At 37.1% G+C, this 22043-nt stretch overlaps 1 protein-coding gene and 1 long non-coding RNA gene across 2 annotated transcripts in view; one reads left to right on the top strand and one right to left on the bottom strand.

Moving 5' to 3' along the window:
- Positions 1-22043, bottom strand: part of FBXO33 (F-box protein 33) — a 52007-nt gene that overhangs the window by 3245 nt on the left and 26719 nt on the right. Inside the window, exons 2-3 of the mRNA XM_032242487.1 lie at positions 1876-1986; positions 656-1341 (exon numbers count right to left, since the gene is read on the bottom strand). Of these exons, the coding sequence (XP_032098378.1) occupies positions 656-1341; positions 1876-1986 (797 nt within the window). The remainder of the gene's footprint in view (positions 1-655; positions 1342-1875; positions 1987-22043) is intronic.
- LOC116526226 lies at positions 10014-16799 on the top strand. The gene is made up of 3 exons (XR_004258035.1): positions 10014-10024; positions 13396-13397; positions 16681-16799. It is a non-coding gene; the product is annotated as an uncharacterized LOC116526226 (long non-coding RNA).

Genomic DNA, 22043 nt, shown 5'->3' with positions numbered 1-22043 from the left:
AAAAAAAAAAAAAAAAAAAAAAAAAAAGAGTGCTAGTAAGAAAGCTAATAATGGAGTTTAAGACATTCTTTTAGACTATTTTGTAATTATAAGTATCTGAAAAGGAAGTAAATTTATTTTTCAGAATACCAACTCTCTCTCAAAATGAGAGCAGGCCACATTAAAATGAAAGCATATCAATGGAACCATCGTTGAAAAAAATATACAAATTAATACTTTGATACCAAGAATCTAAAAGATGAGGTAGTGAGCATGAAAGAAATACATTCTCTTCCCCCGTGCTATGTTTTTAAGGGGTTGAGTGATTAGAGAAAATATATCTATCACAGATATATATATATATATATGTACAGAAAATACATCTACCACAGGTATGTATGTTTTCTTAGCTAAATTAATTTCATTGTTTTTTTTGAAATACTGCCATTCACAAGATGGACAAAAAAGTAACAGGGAAGCTGGAGCAGAATACTTAGGGTTGAATATGATTTTCCTTTTGCAAGTGCTATATCTTGCAAATTTTAAAAAGCATAAGAATCTGTACATTAGCTTGATACAAGATTTGATACTATAAAGGTCAGTGCTAGTTCTTTACTGGCATAAAATGTTTTTGGTGTAATTCCAGTATCAGATTATAATGAACAAAATTACCTACCATGAATTGCCAGAAGAGAGAGCTTTGTGCACCTCCATGCTAATAAAACTAACGGATCTTCATTTCGGTTGTCACTAAGATCTGGAAAACCAGACGTGTCAATCACATCATTCATTAAAATAAAATGAGTTAGGAACTTGTCATATTGCCTGGATATGAGATCAACAATAGCCCCTGAAACACAAGTGATATAGCTATCAAAATGAATCCTCTCTAGTGGTATACTAGGTTTCAAAATCTTTAACATATCTTCACTCTTGATATCAAAAGCCATTATATAGACCCGAAGGCTGGTGCTCTTTCGTGACAGGGCTTTCCAATGCTCATCATTTGGCATGTTGTCTAGAGACTTGTGCATTACGGAAACATTGTGAACCAGAAGAGACAGTCGCTGCAAAGGCACATGGTTGCTATCAGTTAAGACTCTTGCCATCTCAGCTGTAAAGTCACAAAAATCCAAGGCAAGTGAGTGCAGATTCACAAATCGCTCCAGTTCAACTGCAGTAATAAGAGTGCTGTTACCAGGAATATTATTGTCCAGTAAACTCAGGTGCTCCATGGTGTTGGCAACAGCATTAGAGAGAGATGACAGTGATGTTGGGGTTACTATTTCCAGCATAAATCCACAGGACAGCCATTTCATTTGCCTACTATTACTCAGGATTTCTTCAAACAGTTGCTGAATTCTATAAGGAAAACACATGCCACAGTGATCCCATTAACATTTAGTTCTAATCTTTTAACACTGACTTTTGAAAATAGGCAATGAAAAACATGCAATTTTGAGATCTGCTTTTTTTCATTAGCTAATTTCTATTCAACCCACAGTAAACGTATTAAAATTCACATTAAAATATAATGAATAAGGTATATTAAACATATAGATCTATTAAACACATACAAATATGTTCCTCATCCAAGCAAAGCACCACTTACACCATTTAGTAGAAAAGTAGGATGACATACAATTTATGTTATAGCAAAGGCAAGTAGAGAAATAATTTTAAACAGCAATAATTATCCACTAAGTTCTTTGATTTGTCTTAATGATTTATGAGATGGAATGGCATAAGCTGATCACTGTATTTCTGTTAAAAATTTCCAGGACCTATGTTCCTTTCAGGAAAAAAATCATTACTCTTCTGTTTCTAACTTACAATTTCTTAGAAGAAACAAATTGTTATTAGTATAATCTCCTTTCCACTAACCATATAACTTACTGTTTAATTTTTTTGCCATCAGGGTCCACCTTGCTGAGGTATGTATTTGACAAACTTCCTTGCTGTTGTAGAATGCTTATGTCTCCAAAAAGACTAAACTTCTGAAGGTTTCTACAAGAAAAATCATTTAAAATGATTTTCTAAATAATTTATACATAAAATATAAATATAAAAAATAAGAATATGCAAAAGGGATATTCTAACAAGGTTTCTATTTTACAACTCAGAATCCAGTTAAATACTTGCAGACTGATTTATACATACATTCAGGTTTCTTTATACATACAAAACAACATGATACAGAAGTGGCATAAGCTTTAAGTAACAAGGACTGGGGTATAAAGATGGTTCAGAAACTCAGTATTATAATGACTATGGAAAAATCTCTTAATGTGCCTGAGACTCAATTCTTCATCAGTAATAAAAATACTTACCTTATAGGGTTTAGGTATAAATAACACAATGACTTATGACAAACTGTATAAACTCTAAATTTTACAGAGATGTTAATTACCATATAAACATTTCGCAAACCAGTTAATTTAGTCAACGTTAGATGCTCCTTGGTAGGTCAATGCCCTGACGATATCTACTCAGTAAAAAATATCATCCTTAACTAAAAGCTAAAGAGAACCTCTTCCAGTTTTATGATCAAACCATACAGGTTATCAAGAAGGGAAGTAGAAAACTATGTAAGGTCGGGTGTGGTGGTTCACGCCTGTGGTCCCGGCACCTTTGAAGACTGAGATGGGTGGATTGTTTGAGGCCAGGAGTTCAAGACCAGCTTCGCCAACATGCAGAGAACTTGTTTCTACTGAAAATACAAAAATTGGCTGGGTGTGGTGGTACATGCCCATTATCCCAGCTGCTTGGGAAGCTGAGGCATGATTATTGCTTAAACTGGGAGGGGGAGGTTGCAGTAAGCCAACACTGTGCCACTGCACTCCAGCCTCCATGACAGAGCAAGACTCTACCTCGAAAAAAAAAAAGTAAAAATATTTTGGTTTTAGATAATTTTAGCTATAAAACATATAGTTTCCTAATAGTAAAATTCTAAATAAAATAGGAGAAAAACTGGATAAAGACAAAACCCAAATCCAATAATAACCAACAAGAGATTCCATCTGTAACACAAAACTTATGGATAACTTTAATACTTTAATAAAAAATGTCCTATCTACAACAGTGATACAAGATTTAAATAAATGAAAAATGCCTTTTTTTTTTTTTTTTTTTTTTGGAGACAGTGTCTCACTCTATTGCTCAGGTTGGAGTGCAGCAGTGTGATCACGGCTCACTGCAGCCTCATCCTCCTGGGCTTAAGCAATCCTCCCTGCTTAGCATCCTGAGTAGCTGGGACCACAGGCATGCACCACCATATGTGGATAATTGAAAATATTTTGTAGAGATAAGGTCTTGCTATGTTGCCCAGGCTGGGCTTGAACTTTGGGCTCAAGCAATTCTTCCTGAGTGGGCTCTCAAAGTGCTGAGATTACAGGTATGAGCCACTATGTCTGGACTGAAAAATACAATTTCTTGATGGTATATCACATTTTCTCAAGTTAATCAACTTAATTTCGCTGAAAAGCCCAATCATTCTAAAATTTAACCAACAGTTCCCTAAGGATCTACTAAGTGCCAGGAACTGTACTATATATCATAGACACAATAGTGATTCAGTGCTGTGAAGGACAAGTACATGGTACTACATATCATGGGCATATTTGACACTGTGTAAAGTCAGAGAAGGCGTCTCTAAATTGATTAAAATGGATTTTAAGAATAAGTGGAAGTTAACTAGGAGAAGGAAGGTAGGGAGACAGTGTTACAGGGAAAAGGGAAAAGGAAAAGCATTTGCAGCACTTGAAGAGACCAAAGTGAGCTGAAAAGAATCCAGAGTGACCAGAGTACAGAGAGAGTGAGTAAACCTGAAATGATGATGTAGAGGTAGACAGGGTTCTACGTCAAAGAAAAAATTTTGTAAGCTGCTCAACAATCATTTTAAGAAAAGAATAAAATGATTAAATTTTATTAGAAAATGTTTGGGGGTGTGTGTGGAGGCAATGGTGGTGGAGTAGATGAGCACTATTTTGCACATGTTGAACTTGAGGTGCCTTTAAGATAGTCAAGTCTTTCTAAACCTAGAATAGCAATAAATTATAAAGTGATAAATTTATGACTATATAAAAATAAAAAAACTTGACATCCAACAGCATACCACACTAAAAAGGGCAAACCAAAATTGTTTGAAAAATGTGTAACAAATGCTTACAGTTAAAAAAAATTTAATATATAAGATCATCCCATGTAAGTTGAGAAGAAAAACATGAAGAATCCAAGTAGTAAATGTGAAAAGGTTATAAAACATCTAATGTAGAACATGTCAAGGAAAACATGAGAGGGATTACTAATGGAAAAATCTAATTTTTCTTGACCTTTAAAAAATTTTAGTCACTCTAGTAAATCTAATCAACTTTACATGTGATTCTAAAATGTATTTTAAAAAACATTTCAAAGACAGATATCAAACAAAAACACCACAGTTTTTTACATTACAGAAAGGACCTAAAACTGTTCTTGTGGAAATGGCTTTCATATTGGAGTCCAAAGAACACATTACTAACATATATAACTATGTCTGCTTTTAAGGTATTTTCTTCCCATTTATCCTTTTTTCTTTTGAGACGAAGTCTTGTTCAGTCGCCCATGCTGGAGTGCAGTGGCGTGATCTCAGCTCACTGCAAACTCTACCTCTGGGTTCAAGCAATTCTCTGCCTCAGCCTCCCAAGTAGCTGGGATCATAGGCGCCTGCCATCACACCTGGCTACTTTTTGTGTTTTTAGTACAGACGGGCTTTCACCATCTTGGCCAGGCTGGTGTTGAACTCCTGACCTCGTGATCCACCCACCTCAGCCTCCCAAAGTGCTGGGATTACAGGGGTGAGCCACCACACCCAGCTTATCCTTTCATTATTCTAAAGTTGCTACCATATCCATGAATTATAAAAAACTTTAATTTGTTTCTTAAAAAGAAAAAAAAAATTAAAGACTTCTAAAAGAATGAATAATTGGCTTTGGAGAATATAAGTTTTTATATAAAATAGAAAAAATGTATCACACTCAATTTCTAATAATATTCAGAGAGGGGAGAGTCATATAATCTCATTATTTCTCTCTTTTCAACTCTTTCCATTAATTACAATCACTCACCTATCCATAGCACTGTCTGCTGGTATTAAAATACATATGTAAGAGACTTTTACTTCCTCTACAAAGAATTAAACAGTCAAACTGCCTTCCCACGGCAAACGACTATAAAACTAGAAAAAACATAAAATAATTGTTTTCAGACACTAGACAATAAGCAATATAGACTGTGATTCTGAAAGACGGGGAAAAAATAAGGTGTGCACTATAATTGCCTCAGATTATGGCCTGGAGAGAGTTTTCAGGTTACAACATAGCCTGCTAGTCTTTGGGGAGTTGGCAGGCTAGAATTTTAGGGCAGTGTACCAGAGACAAAGAAACTGTACAGAGAGAGCTTCACAGATTTGCAAAGACTTGATTGGCTAAGTAATGATTTGTACACGTGTGGGGCAAAACTACAAGGCTGAAGAGAGTACCACTGGAAAGCAGTAGAGTCCACACAGTGGTAAAGAAACATGGCTCACAACTAGGAGAAAAATCCATCAACAGAAATATACTCAGAAATGGCAAATGAAGGACTTAGGGCAAGAACTTAAATCAGCTATTAAAACTATAATCCATAAAACGATTCATCAATAAAAAGAACATGGATTGGAAAGGAAGAAGCAGAAGTATCCTTATTTGCCAATTACAAGATCATTTATACAAAAATTCTAAAAATCTAAAAAAAGCTCTGAGTTTAGTAAGGTTAGTGAGTTTAGTAAGATCACAGAATACAAAGGTCAATACATAAAAATCAATTGTAGGCTGGATGTGGTGGTGCATACCTGTAATCCCAGCACTCTGGGAGGCCCAGGTGGGTAGAACAAGAGTTTAAGAGATTGAGACCATCTGGCCAACATGGTGAAATCCAAGTAGTTAATGTGAAAAGGTTATAAAACAGCTAATGTAGAACATGTCAAGGAAAACATCAGAGGGATTACTAATGGAAATAATCTAATTTCCGTCTCTACTAAAAATACAAAAATTAGCTGGGTGTGGTGGCGAGTGCCTGCAGTCCCAGCTACTCGAGAGGTGAGGCAGGATAATGGCTTGAACCTGGGAGGTGGACGTTGCAGTGAGCCGAGATCGTGCCACTGCACTCCAGCCTGGAAACAGAGTGAGACTCCATGTCAACAACAACAACAAAAACTGTGTTTCTATATGCTAGCAATGAACACCTGGAAATTAAAATTTAAAAAAGAACTATTTATAGTATCAAAAATACAAAATATTTAGGAATAAACTGAACAAAAGTATAGGTCCTATACAATGAAAACTATAAAACACTGTTGAAATAAAATCAAACAAGATCTAAGTAAATGGAATGCCATGTCTGTTGGTTGGAAGATTCAATACTGTTAACATGTCAAATCTCCCCAAATTAATCAACAGACTCAACAAAATCCTAATAAAAACTCAGCAGCTCATTTATAAAATTTATAAGAAAAAGCAAATAAACCAGCATAGCAAAACAATTTAGAAAAGAACAAAGTTAGCTTATTTACACTATGTGATGTCTAAACTTATGAAGCCACAGACTGAAGATAGGGTAGCATTACTGGCTTAAACACAGATAAACAGATTACTGTAACAGAATTCAGAAACAGACTCATGCCTTTATGGTCTTTGTGTCCACATCACGTCTAAGATATGAGAAATAAAATGAATATTCACATTTTGACAAAGGTGGAAAGTCAATTCCACAGCAAAAGAATAGTTTAAAAAAAAGAGTGTCAGAGCGATTGGATTCTCAGCCCATACCATATAGAAAAACTAAACTAAAATCGATTATGCACCTAACGTAAGAGCTGAAAGTATAATATAATACTGCTAAAGAAAATACAGTAGCAAAATCTTTATAATCTTTGGTTAGGCAAATTGTTTTTTTAGATAAGACACAAAATGCATGAATCATTAAAGAAAAACCAATGAAAGGCGGATCCAAGCTGGACAAATAGGAACAGCTCTGGAGTATAGTTCCCAGTGAGGACAAAGCAGAGGTTGAGTGATGACCGCATTTCCAAACGAGTTATTGCTGCCCACAGACCAGGAGATTCCCGGGCTGAAAAGCACCATGAGTTTCCAGCATGGCTGAGGTGCAGTGGGTCTCCACACAAAAAGTCATACAAATCTGGACGGCCATTTCAACTGGCACCTGGAACGCCTGGGAGACAGAGCCACCCATTCAACTGAAAAAAAGGGAGCTGAAACAGGGAGGAAGGTGATCTGGCTTGGCAGGTCCCACCCCCACAAAGACCAGCAATCTGAAACACTCGGGATTAAGGGTTTCACAGCAAGCGCAGCTGGACCTGGGATGATCCAGCTCTGTGGGGGGGAAGGGCATCTGCCATTACTTAGGCAGTCCACCACTACTGAGGCAGTCCACTATGGACGAGGCAGTCCACCATTACTGAGGCAGTCAGCCATTATCGAGGCAATACGCCATTACTGAGGCAGTTCTAAATACACCTCTATAAACAAAACCTCAAGGAAGTTCACACAGCAGCTGGGCAGAGCCCACGGCAGCTCAGCAACACCTCTGCTGGCAGACTGTAACTAGGCTACCTCCTCGCCGGGCAGGGCATCTCTGAAAAAAAGCAGCAGCATGTCAGGAACTTATAAATAAAGCCCCATCATCCCAGGACAGAGCACCTGGGAAAAGAGGTGGTTATGAGTTCTGCTGCGGCAAGCTTAAATGTACCTGTCCAGCAGCTCTGAACAGAACAATGGAGCTCACAGCTCAGCACTTGAGCGCCTATAAAGGACAGACTGTCTACTCAAGCAGCTCCCTGACACCTGTATATCCAAAGAGACACCTCATAAAGGAGAGCTCAGGTTGACATCTGGCAGGAATCCTTCTGGGACGAAGATAACAGAAGAAGGAACTGGCAGAAACCCTTACTGTTCTGCAGCTGCAGCAGGTGATCCCTAGGCAAGCAGGGTCTGGAGTGGACCTCCAGCAGCCCTACAGCAGAGGGGCTTGACTGTTAGAAAGAAAACCAAAAAAACAGAAATAAATAAGTTCATCATCAACAGAAAGGATGTCCAACTCAGAGACCCCATCCGAAAGTCACCAAATACAAAGACCACAGGTAGATAAATCCGCAAAGAAGGAAAGAAACCAGAGAAAAAAGGATGAAAAAACAAAAAACAGAATGCCTCTTGTCCTCCAAGGGTTCATAACTCCTCAGCAGCAAGGGAACAAAGCTGGATGGAGAATGAGGCTAAGGAATTGACAGAAATAGACTTCAGAAGGTGGGTAATAACAAACTTCTCTGAGTAAAAGTTCATGTTCTAACTCAATGAAAAGAAACTAAGAACCTTGAAAAAAGGTTTGACAAAATGCTAACAAGAGTAAACAGCTTAGAAAAGAATATAAATTACCTGATGGAGCTGAAAAAAACAATGTGAGAACTTCGTGAAGCATACACAAGTTTCAATAGCTGAATTGACCAAGCAGAAGAAAGGATATCAGAGATTGAATATCAGCTCAATGAAATAAAAAGAGAAGGCAAGGTTAGAGAAAAAAGAGTGAAAAGAAATGAGCAAAGCCTCCAAGAAATATGGAATTATGTGAAAAGATCTAATCTACATTTGATAGGTTTATCTGAATGTGATGGAGAGAATGAATCCAAGCTGGAAAACACTCTTCAGGATATTATCCAGGAGAACTTCCCCAACCTAGTTAGGCAGGCAAATATTCAAGTCCAGGAAATACAGAGAACACCACAAAGAGATTCCTCAAGAAGAGGAACCCCAAGGCATATAATCGTCTGATTCACCAGGGTTGAAAAGAAGGAAAAACTGCTAAGGGCAGCCACAGAGAAATGTTGGGTTACCCACAAAGGGAAGGCCATCAGACTCACAGTGGATCTCTCAGCAGAAATCCTACAAGCCAGAAGAGAGTGGGGGCCAATATTTAACATATTTAAAGAAAAGAACTTTCAACCCAGAATTTCATATCCAGCCAAGCTAAGCTTCATAAATGAAGCAGAAACAAAATCCTTTACAGACAAGCAATTGCTGAAAGAGTTCATCATCACCAGGCCTGCCTTACAAGAGCTCCTGAAAAAAAGCACTAAACATAGAAAGGAACCAGAACCAGCCACTCCAAAAACGACCATCGACACAATGAAGAACTGTGTCAACTAAAGGGCCAAACAACCAGCTAGCATCGAAATGGCAGGATCAAATTCACACATAACAATATTAACTAACCTTAAATGTAAATGGGCTAAATGCCCCAATCAAAAGACACAGACTGGCAAACTGGATAAAAAGTAAAAAATCCATCATTATGCTGAATCCAAGAAAGCCATCTCACATGCAAGGGACACATATAGGTACAAAAGAAAGGGATGGAGGAAGATTTACCAAGCAAATGGAGAGCAAAATAAAGCAAGAGTTGCAATCCTAGTCTGTGATAAAATAGACTTTAAACCAACAAAGATCAAAAAAGAAAAGAAGGACATTACATAATGGTAAAAGGATCAATGTAGAAAGAAGAGCTAACAATCCTAAATATATATACACCCAATACAGGAGTACCCAGATACATAAAGCAAGTTCTTAACGACCTACAAAGAGACTTAAGACTCCCATACAGTAATATAGTGGGAGACTTTAACACTCCACTGTTAATATTAGACAGATCAATGAGACAGAAAATTAATAAGGGAATCGAGGACTTGAATTCAGATCTGGACCAAGCAAACCTAATAGACATTTACAGAACTCTCTACCCCAAATATACATAATATACATTCTTCTCAGTACCACATCACACCTACTCTAAAATTGACCACATTTTTGGAAGTAAATCACTCCTCAGCAAATACAAAAGAATGGAAACCGTAACAAACGGTCTCTCAGACCACAGTGCAATCAAATTAGAACTCAGAATTCAGAAACTAACTCAGAACAGCATAGCTTCATGGAAACTGAACAACTGGCTCTTGAATGTTGACTGGATAAAAAACGAAATGAAGGCAGAAATAAAGATGTTCTTCAAAACCAATGAGAACGAAGACACGACATACCAGAATCTCTGGGACACATTCAAAGCAGTGTCTAGAGGAAACTACATAGCAGTAAATGCTCACATGAGAAGCAAGGAAAGATCTAAAATTGACATCCTATCATCAAATTTAAAGAGCTAGAGGAACAAGATAAAAAAAACTCAAAAGCTAGCAGAAGACAAGAAATACCTAAGATCAGAGCAGAACTGAAGGAGACAGCGACACAAAAAAATCCTTCAAAAAAATCAGTAAATCCAGGAGCTGGTTTTTTGAATAAATCAACAAACTATAGTCCTCTAGCCAGATTAATAAAAAAGGAAAGAGAGAATAATCAAATAGATGCAATAAAAAACAATAAAGGGGATGTCACCACATATTCTACAGAAATACAAACCACCTTCAGAGATTACTACAAACAACTCTATGCACATAAACCAGTACCTGGAAGAAATGGATAAATTCCTGGACATTTCCATCATCCCAGGCCTAAACCAGGAAGAAGTCAAAACCCCGAATAGACCAATAGCAAGCGCTGAACTTGAGGCAGCAATTAATAGCCTACCAACAAAAAAAAGCCGAGGTATAGATGGGTTCACAGCCGAATTTTACCAGACGTACAAAGAGGAGCTGGTACCACTCCTGAAACTATTCCGAACAATCCAAAAAGAGGGAATCTTTCCCAAATCATTTTATGAGACCAACATCATCCTGATATCAAAACCCAGCAGAGACTCAACAAGAAAAGAAAACTTGAGGCCAATATACATGATGAATATAGATGCAAAAATCTTCAATAAAATACTGGCAAACCAACTGCAACGGCACATCAAAAAGCTTATCCATCACGATCAAGTAGGCTTCATCCCAGGGATGCAAGTATGGTTCAACATATGCAAGTCTACAAACGTAATCCAGTAGATAAACAGAACTAAAGACAAAAACCACACGATTATCTCAATAGATGCAGACAAGGCCTTCAAGAAAATTCAACGGCCCATTATGCTAAAAACTCTGAATAAAGTAGGTATTGACAGAATGTATCTCAAAATAATAAAAGCTATTTAGGACAAACCCACAGCCAATATCATACTGAATGGGCAAAAACTGGAAGCATTCCCTTTGAAATCTGGCACTGGACAAGGATGCCCTCTCTCATCACTGCTATTCAATATAGTATTGGAAGTTCTAGCCAGAGCAATCAGGCAAGAAAAGAAATAAAGGGTATTCAGTTAGGAAAGGAGGAAGTCAGATTGTCTCTATTTGCAGATGACATGATTGTGTATTTAGAAGAGCCCCTCGTCTCAGCCCAAAATCTGAAACTGATAAGCAACTTTAGCAAACTCTCGGCATACAAAATCAATGTGCAGAAATCACAAGCATTCCTATACACCAATAACACACTCAAAGAGAGCCAAATCAAGAGTGAACTTCCATTCACAACTGCTACAAAGAGAATAAAATACCTAGGAATACAACTAACAAAGGGTGTAAAGGAGCTGTTCAAGGAGAACTACAAACCACTGTTCAATGAACTAAGAGAGGACACAAACAGATGGAGAAACATACCATGCTCATGGTTAGTAATAATCAATATGGTGAAAATGGCCATACTGCCCAAAGTAATTTATAGATTCAACGCTATCCCCATCAAGCTGCCTATGACCTTCTTCACAGAACTGGAAAAAAACCATCTTAAACTTCATATGGAACCAAAAGAGAGCCTGCATAGCCAAGGCAATCCTAAGCAAAAAGAACAAAGCTGGAAGCATCAAGCTACCCGACTTCAAAGTATACTACAAGGCTACAGTAAGCAATACAGCATGGTACTGGTATCGAAACACAGATATAGACCAATATGGAACAGAACAGAGGCCTCGGAGGCAATGCCACACATCTACAACCACCTGATCTTTGACAAAGTGATGAAAACAAGCAATGGAGAAAGGATTCCTTGTTTCATAAACGGTGTTGGGAAAACTGGCTAGCAGTGTGCAGAAAGCAGAAACTGGAACACCCCCTGACACCATACACTAAAATTAACTCCAGGTGGATTAAAAACTTAAACATAAGACCGAACACCATAAAAACCCTAGAAGCAAATCTAGGCAAAACCATTCAGGACATAGGCATAGGCAAGGACTTCATGACTAAAACACCAAAAGCATTGGCAACAAAAGCCAACATAGACAAATGGGACCTAATCAAACTCCAAAGCTTCTGCACAGCAAAAGAAAGAATCATTAGAGTGAACCAGCAACCAACAGAATGGGAAAAAATTTTTGCAATCTACCCATCTGACAAAGGGCTAATATCCAGAATCTACAAAGAACTAAAACAGATTTATAAGAAAAAAAACAAACCCATTCACAAGTGGGCAAAGGATATGAACAGACATTTTACAAAAGAAGACATATATGAGGCCAACAAACATGAAAAAAAAATGCTCATCATCACTGGTCATTAGAGAAATGCAAATCAAAACTACATTGAGGTACCATCTCACGCCAGTTAGAATGGCGATCATTAAATATATGGAGACAACAGATGCTGGAGAGGATGTGGAGAAACAGGAACACTTTTACACTCTTGGGAGTGTAAATTAGTTTAAGCATTGTGGAAGATAGTGTGGCAATTCATCAAGGACCTAGAAATAGAAATTTCATTTGATCCAGTAATCCCATTACTGGGTATATATCCAAAGGATTATAAATCATTCTATCATAAGGATACATGCACACGAATGTTCACTGCAGCACTGTTTACAATAGCAAAGACTTGGAACCAACCCAAATGCCCATCGATGATAGACTGGACAGGGAAAATGTGGCACATATACGCCATGGAATACTATACAGCTATATAAAATGATGAGTTCGTGTCCTTTCTAGGGATATGGACGAACCTGGAAACCATCATTCTCAGCAAACTGACACTTTGGGAGGCCGAGGCGGGTGGATCACGAGGTCAAGAGATCGAGACCATCCTGGTCAACGTGGTGAAACCCCATCTCTACTAAAAATACAAAAAATTAGCTGGGCATGGTGGTGCGTGCCTGTAATCCCAGCTACTCAGGAGGCTGAGGCAGGAGAATTGCCTGAACCCAGGAGGCGGAGGTTGCGGTGAGCCGGCCGAGATCGTGCCATTGCACTCCAGCCTGGGTAACATGAGTGAAACTCCGTCTCAAAAAAAAAAAAAGAAAATCAAACACCGCATGTTCTCACTCATAGGCGGGTGTTGAACAATGAGACCACATGGACACAGGGAGGGGAGCATCACACACTGGGGTCTGTGGGGGTGAACTAGGGGAAGGACAGCGGTGGGGGGAGTTGAGGAGGGATAAAGTGGGGAGAAATGCCAGATATAGGTGATGGGGAGGAAGGAAGCAAACCACACTGCCATGTATGTACCTATGCAGCAATCTTACATGTTCTTCACATGTACCCCAAAACTTAAAACACAATAAAATATATATATTAAAAAAATAAAATTAATGTCACCTGTTTCTTTTTGCATCCTCAATATCACTTCTAGAAAATTTAGTATCACATAGTTGGCCCATATTATATTTTTATTGGCCAGTGCTGCTCTAAAGAATATTGCAATGTACCTATGCCAGTTTTTGGTTAGCTTTACTTAAAAACATACTGTCATTGACAGAAATGTAATTCAAGGCATATAGTTAATATCACTGATCTTATGATTAATATATTTAGCAGAAAGCCTATACCATTTTCATCCTTTCTGGCTGTAAATGTAACAATCTAAATTCTAAGGCGAGTGACTAGTTTTTCACTACGAAACAGTAGGAGTTGAGATGTTTATATAATTAAAAAAAAAATCCTACAACAAAACCACATCTTGATTATCCTGCCGTGTGTTGTAGATATTAGAAAGTACATACAGAGAAACATACTCTTTCTACCATACCTTCCGTTAACTCAAATACAACCCACCTCCAAGACTTTTTAAAAATCCCCAAGCTCACAAAGACAACCATCTTTCATAAATATAGCTAATGATCTCACGTTTCTTCACCTATGATGTCATTTCTGACTTTCCACTGAGTGCACCTCATTTATCTTGAAGATACCCTATTTAATCTCCACTGTTGTCTGTACTCACACCTGAAAAAATGCAGCCTACCAGCTATGAATGATTCAAAAGCATATCCCCACACAAGAGGTAGGAATCCTCATTTTCTCAATCTCTTCAAACAAAGAGCAAAAGAAAGATATACAGAGGCAGGGAAAAATGAACTTAGCCATGGTTTATGTATCTTGTCCAAACAGCAACTTTTCTCTACTTATTTCCTATAATATGCTTAAAGAATTTGAGATGACTATGATGGTGTTTATTCCATTCTTTTAGTTTTCCCAATCTCTACCACTTACATCAAGGTCTGGGTATTCCTTTTTTTCTCTTCCCCCTCCTTTGGGCCACTCAACATACAATGTAGATAGATTATCCACATTTTCCAAGACATCCATCCTTTTGTCTGCTCTCCTTAATCTCCCCCTTTTGTACTATTTCAACCATTTAGTTAAAAAATTCCCTTAATTATAATATTAGCGATTCCTACTTATCAAAGTCACAGAAGGGGACACAGAAGGTCATTTAATGTACTCTGGTTGAATATGTACTAGTTTATGTATTGTATGTGGTAAAGAGCACTTATCTCCTAGTGATGGAATGTGAAGATCTTATGAATTAAAAAATAAAAGGGGAAAAACCTTTCACTCTCATGGCTAATGACAAAGACTTTTAAACAAAAGTGTTGATACTTAAGAAATTATTGGTACAATGTTGACTATACCTCCATTCTGGTTACTAGTAGTTTAAATGAAAAGTAGGGTTTAATAAAATACTTCCAAATTTATTTATCTCAAAGCTGTTATTTGAGTTTGATCTCTACTTCCCTTTTAAATTGTGACTAAAATCTTGTAATGTCATTGTACTAGGCACTTAAAATTTATTGACAAGCAACAATGAATTTTCTCAGCTACTCAGCAATTTAGAACTCCTCATCATTCAGATCATGACTCAGTGATTCTGTATGCACTGAAATAATCTAGTCAGTATTAACCAAATGAACATCACAATTCCCAGTACTGGAAAACTGCATATGAAAGATTTTGTCCATTCATTTCATTTTCTTAATCAAACTTATTTAACCCTCCCCAATCCAAGAGTTTTCACTGAGTTATGCTCACTGTCAAATTCAAAGTGTAACAGGTTAATTTTTCCTGACATACAATGTTAAAAATATTAAATATTACATCTGCTAGACGCAAATCATTTAAGTATTTGTAATTATTTTCTTTTTCATATAGCTGACAATGCTGGCTTGAATGAAGCAGCTAGTGTCTCTCATTGATTCAGACAATCAACATAAATCACATTATAATTAGCAAGAATATTAATTACATTTTCAAGGGACTGCCTGTAAGAAATGAAGGGAGATAAAAGAACACTGAATAGGAAATTAAATGTTCAAAATGCAATAGTTTTCTGTGTTAGTTTTCTTATTTGTAAAATAAACAAGTATTTTTATTTTTATAAATTTAGGGGTACAAGTGCACTTTTGTTACACAGGTATATTGTGTAGTGGTGAAGTCTGGACTTTTAGTGTAACTATTACCCAAATGATGTACATTGTAGCCAAAAGTTAATTTCTAATCTCTTACCTGGCTCCCATCTTCCCACCTTTTGGAGTTTCCAATGTCTATCACTCAGTCTACATGTAGACATTATTGAGCTCCCACTTATAAGTGAAAACGTGGTATTTCTGAGTTTTTTCACTGAAGCTAATGGCCTCCATTTCTATCCATGTTGCCACAGAAGACATGATTTCATTCCTTTTAATGGCTGGTTAGTATTCCATGATGTCTATGTACCACATTTTCTTTATCTGCTGATGGACACAACTTTGCTACTGTAAAAAGTGCTGCAATAAACATATGAATGCAGGTATCTTTTGATATAATGGTTCATTTTCTTTTGGGTAGACACATAGTAATGAGATTGCTGGATTGAATGACAGTTCTATTTTTAGTTCTCTGAGAAATCTCCATACTGTTTTCCATAGAGGTTTTACTAGTTTACAGTGTATAAGTGTTTCCCCTTCTCTGCACCTTTGCCAACATCTGTTATTTTAAAAAAAATCCCCTATGCTGTGCTTATTCATCCCTCTCACTGCCAACCTTTTCACAACCCCTGATCTTTTACTGTCTCCAGTTTTGCCTTTTCCATTATGTCATAAATTGGAATCATACAATATTACAGTATTATAGCCTTTCCAGATTGGCTTCTTATTCACTTAGTAATATGCAAAATAGTACAGCCACTTTGAAAGATATTTTGTTTCCTCCATGTCTTTTTATGGCTTAACAGGTCATTTCTTTTTCTCATGGAATAGTATTCCATTGTTTCAATGTACCAAAGTTGATTTATCCATTTACCTACTGCAGGACATTTTGGTTGCTTCCAAGTTTTCGCAATTATTAATAAAGTTGACATAAACATTTGTTTGCAGGTTTTGGTGTGGGCTTAAGTTTCAACTTCTTTAAAAGTAAATAACAAGGGGCTCGACTGTCATAAAGTATGGTAAAAGTATGCTTAATTTTGACAGAAACTGCCGAATGTCTTTAAAAGTGGCTACACCATTTTGCATTCCTACCAGCAATGAATAAACAGTACCTGTTGCTCCACAGCTTCACCAATACTTGGTGATATGTTTTGGAGTTTGGGTTTTGCTAATTTAATAGGTGTGCAGTGGTATCTCATTGCTATTTTGATTTGCAATCCCCTGATGACATGATGTTGAGTATCTTTTCATATGCTTATTTGCCATCTATATATTTTTTACTATTTTAAAAATTATTACTATCTTTAAAACTCTCTCCAAGTTTTCCATAAATACCTTTTTTGATGAGTGTCTGTTCAGGTCTTTGGCTCGCTTTTTATTGGTTTGTCTTCTTATTGTTGAGTCATTGTACATTTTTAAATACAGTCCTTTATCAGATATCTCTTTGGCAGATATTTCTTTGTAGTAGGGGCTTCTCTTCTTATTTTCTCAACAATGTTTTTTTGTAGGGCAAGAATTTTTAAATTTTAATGAAGTCCAACTTATCAGTTACTTTCTTCATAAATTGTATCTTTGGAGTTGTAGCTCAAAAGTCACTGCCAAACCCAAGATCATCTAGGTTTTCATCCTGTGTTATCTTCCATGAGTTTTATAATTTTGCATTTACATTTAGGTCTGTGATTCCTTTAAAGTTAATTTTTGTAAAGGGTGTGGGGTGTAATTCTAAAACCTATGCACATGGATTGCTGTTCTAGCACCATTTGTTGAAAAGATTATCTTTTCTCCATTGTCTTGCCTTTGTTCCTTTGTCAATGATAAGTTGACTGAATTTATATGAGTCTGTTACCGGGCTATTTTATTCTATTGGTGTATTTGTCTATTCTTTTCTTTTTTCTTTGTTTTAGCAATATGTCTATCTATTCATTTAGCAAATGTCTTGACAACTGGAGCTTTCTAGTAAGTCTTGAAATCAAGTAGTGTTAGTCCTTCAACTTTTTTGTTCTCCTTTAATACTGTGTTGGCTATTCTAAGTCTTTTCCTTTCCATATAAACTTTATAATCAGTTTATTAAAATATATACACATATGAATACAACACACACATATATTTAAAAAAAATTCCTTTACAGTGTTTACATGCATAATCCATTCCCATCAGCAACATTTTACGTTACAAAGATATAGGGTTTTCAGCATACAGGGGTTTCGGGGAGGTAGGCATGTGCTTTCCAACTGAGATTTACTGCCTCATAGGGACCACAGATATGAAACACTAAATGCACTTGGTTTAAGATTGAAAGGGAAAAGTGAAAGGTTGTTTATGTAAATCTTCTGTTCAGTTATCCTTGATGGACAGGATTTATACAAAAATGGAATTACATATCATGTGATTGGGTCAATAGAGGGCTTACAAATGTTCATCAGAACCTCATTGTTTAAAACAATGGTGTAAAAATACCAACAATGACTTAATTGTATAGCCAATATATCTATTACCATAATAGAATTTTTAAAAATGGTCATCAAACTTTATTATTAAAAATCTGGGATTCTTGATGAAATGTGTTCATTCTTTCATATAAATGATTCTTTCATTTCTAGGGACAGCTTAGGAAACTAGTTGTGGCCTATCAAAAAAGTTGTATCTATTTTTAAAACCTGTACCCATCTATCAAAAACATAATCTCTGGCCACCAGAACATTTAAGAACTACACCAGCACATTTCAAACCTGAAAGTTTACAAGTCCTTACCAAAGCCTCCAGTTAAATATAATATGATGTCATATGCTAATCTGGAAGATTTTACACACTTATAAAACCAGAATGACAATTATACTAGTATACTTATGAGTTATATGACTCTGACAAAAAAATACTAAAAACAAAAAAACCGTGTAATTACAATCTATTCTAGAAACCTGAAAGTAAAGAATTTGGAAAGATTTCATTGCCCATGCAGAAAGCCAGGTGGCTAGTTTTCAAAAAATTTAATACAGTGTCTTTATCTTGGTGAATAACCACAATATAATCTATTCTCCTTGGTTTTACAGCATATAAATTTTAGTCACCACAAACTTATTTAGAAGCATGAAGACTAATTCTGCTAAGCCAACTCAGGAGACCAAAATTATGAGGAAAAAACAATTGTCTTGCACAACAGAGATTTGTACTGAATGACCATATCAACCCATTCTCTTTCTTTAGGTTTTCCTAAAGAAATGTACAAGGCAAGGCAAATTGTCTTAAGGTTGCTTAACTATCAGGATTAAATGGAAGGAAGGCTTATGGCTTCAGACATTTAATGACATCAAGTTCTGATAGCCCAACATACTTGTCTTTAGTTGGACAAGCTGGAATGCTGTATTCACTTTTTGAGGCATCATCTTCCCATATTTTGATGGACACTTACCTAACTATGACGACTTAATTCTTTTTTTTGAAACAGAGTCTCCCTCTTGTTGCCCAGGCTGGAGTGCAATGGCGCAATCTCAGCTCACTGCAACCTCTGCCTCCTGGGTTCAAGCGATTCACCTCCCTCAGCCTCTCGAGTAGCTGGGATTACAGGCATGTGCCACCATGCCCCACTAATTTTCTATTTTTAGTAGAGACAGGGTTTCTCCATATTGGTCAAGCTGGTCTCAAACTCCCGACCTCAAGTGATCCACCCATCTCAGCCTCCTGAAGTGCTGGGATTACAGGTGTGAGCTATCATGCCTGGCCCATCTAATTCTTTGCCAGAATTCTCTGCCCTTTTTTTTTTTTTTTAAAGCTTTATTGAAGTATAATTGACATACAAAACTGTACAAATGTAATACATGTATCTGGATGAATTTGGACATATAAATGAAACCTGTGATATCACCACCATAATCAAGATACTAAACATATCCCTCACATCCTAAAATGTGTGTGTGTATGTACCAGTGGTAAGAAAACATGAGATCTATCCTCTTAACATATTTTAAAGTGCACAATACCATATGGTTAACTATAGGTACTATGCTGTACAACAGATCTCTAGAACTTTTTCATCTTGCAGAACAGAAATTTTATGCTCATTAACAACTTTCCATTTTTCTCTCCATACAGCCCCAGCAATCACCATTTTATTCTCTGCTTCTGTGAGTCTGACTATTTTAGACACCTCACATAAGTGGAGTCATGATTTGTCCTTCTGTGACTGGCATATTTCATGTAGCATAATGTCCTGTGGGTTCATCCAGGTTGTTTCATATAGCAGGATTTCTCTTTTTTTTTTTTAAGGCTGAATATTATTCCATTGCACGTATATATCACATTTTCTTTATTCATCTTTTGATGGACATTTGGGCTGTTTCTTTATATTGGCTAATGTGAATAATGGTTCAGTGAACATGGGGGTACAGGTATCTTTGCGATCCTGATTACAATCCTTTTGTATACATATCCAGAAATATTCCATTATGGGATCATTCAGCAGTACTATTTTTGATGTACTGCCATACTGCCTTCCCTAGTGGCTGCAGCATTTTACATTCCCACAAACAGTTGCATAAAAACTCCAATTTTTCTCCAACCTCACAAACATGTATTTATTTAGAGATAGGGTCTCACTCTGGTTGCCCAGGCTGGAGTGCAGTGGCGCCATCTCAGCTCACTGCAGCCTCAATATCCCAGGCTCAGGTGATTCTCTCACCTCAGCCTCCTGATCAGCTGGGATTACAGGTGTGCGCCACCATGCCTGGCCAATTGTTTTTGTATTTTTAGCAGAGACGGGTTTTGCCATGTTGGCCAGGCTGGTCTTGAACTCCTGGACTCAAGCATCTGCCCATCTCAGCCTCCCAAAGTGCTGGGATTACAGGTGTGAGCCACCATGCCAGGTCTTAAATTTATTTTTGATAACAGACATGCTAAGACGTGAGTTGGTATCTCACTGTGGTTTTGATCTGCATTTCCATGATTAATGATATCAAGCATCTTTCTATATAACTGGAGGCCATATGTCTTCTTTGGAGACATGTCTATTCATCTTTGCCTGTTTTAAAATTAGGTTAAATTTTTTTTTTGCTATTGAGTTGTATGAGTTACTTACTTGGATATTGACCTCATACCTTGATAGATGGTTTGCTAATATTTAACTTCTATTTCTCTCTGTTTTGACATGGGATCTCACTCTGTGTTCCAGGCTGGAGAGAAGTGATGCCACGTGGACTCATTGCATGCAACCACTGGCTCCCAGGTTCAAGCCACTCTCCTGCCTTAGCCCCCCCACCCCGAGTAGCTGGGATTACAGGTGGGCACCACCATGCCTAGCTAATTGTTTTTGGCATTTTTTTTTTTTTTTTTAGTAGATATGGGTTGCATCACATTGGCCAGACTTGTCTCGAACTCCTGACCTCAGGTGATCTATCCACCTTGGCTTCCTTTTACCTTTTTTTTTTTTTCTTTTAGACAGGGTCTTGCTGTTTCCCAGGATGGAGTGCAGTGGCATAATCATGGCTCACTGTAGCCTCGATCTCCTGGGCTCAGTAGATCCTCCCACCTTGGCCTCCCAAGCAGCTGGGACTACACATGCATGCTACCACGCCCAGCTACTTTTTGTATTTTCTTATACAGATGCGGTTTTACCATGTTGTCTAGGCTGGTCTCAAGCTCATTGGCTCAAGCAATCTGCCTGCCTTGGCCTCTTCAGCTTGCTTTTTTATTTTGCTGATAGTTTTTCTGTACAGAGCTTTTATTATGATTTAGTCCCACTTGCCTATTTTTAGTACTGTTGCCTTTGTTTCTGGAGTCAAACAACAAAGTCATCACCAAGACCAACGCCAAAAAGCTTTCCCCCTGCATTTTCTGTGAGGAGTTTTACAGTTTCAGAATTTACATTTAAGTCTTTGATCCATTTTGCTTTGATTTCTGTCCATGGCCTACGATAGTATCCAATTTCCTTCTTTTGCCTGTGGATTTCCAGTTTACACAACATTTGTTGAAGAGACTATCCTTTCCCCCTTTTATGTTCTTGGTAGCCTTGTTAAAGATCAGTGAATCATAGATGAGTGGGCTTATTTCTGGGCTCTCTCTTCTGCTCCACTGGTCTATACATCTATCTTGATGAAAGTGTGATATTGTTTTGAATACTGTAGCTTTGTAATATATTTTGAAATTGGGAAGTATGATGCCTCCAGCTTTGTTCTTTTTCAAGACTGCTCTGGGTCTTATGTGGTTCCATATCAATTTTAGAACTGTTTTTCTATGTCTGTAAAAAAAAATGCCATTGAGATTTTAATAGAGATTACATTGAATCTGTAGACTGCTTTGGGTAGTATGGACATTTTAACAATATTATTTCTTCCAACCATGAACATGAGATGTTTTTCCATTTATTTGTATCTGCTTTAATTTATT

The sequence above is a fragment of the Sapajus apella genome, unplaced genomic scaffold, assembly GCF_009761245.1.
Source record: "Sapajus apella isolate SASKATOON/1434 unplaced genomic scaffold, GSC_monkey_1.0 scaffold50, whole genome shotgun sequence".
Taxonomy (NCBI): Eukaryota; Metazoa; Chordata; class Mammalia; order Primates; family Cebidae; genus Sapajus; species Sapajus apella.
Note: the sequence above shows the minus strand (reverse complement) of the source record. Positions and strands in the feature narration are given on the sequence as shown.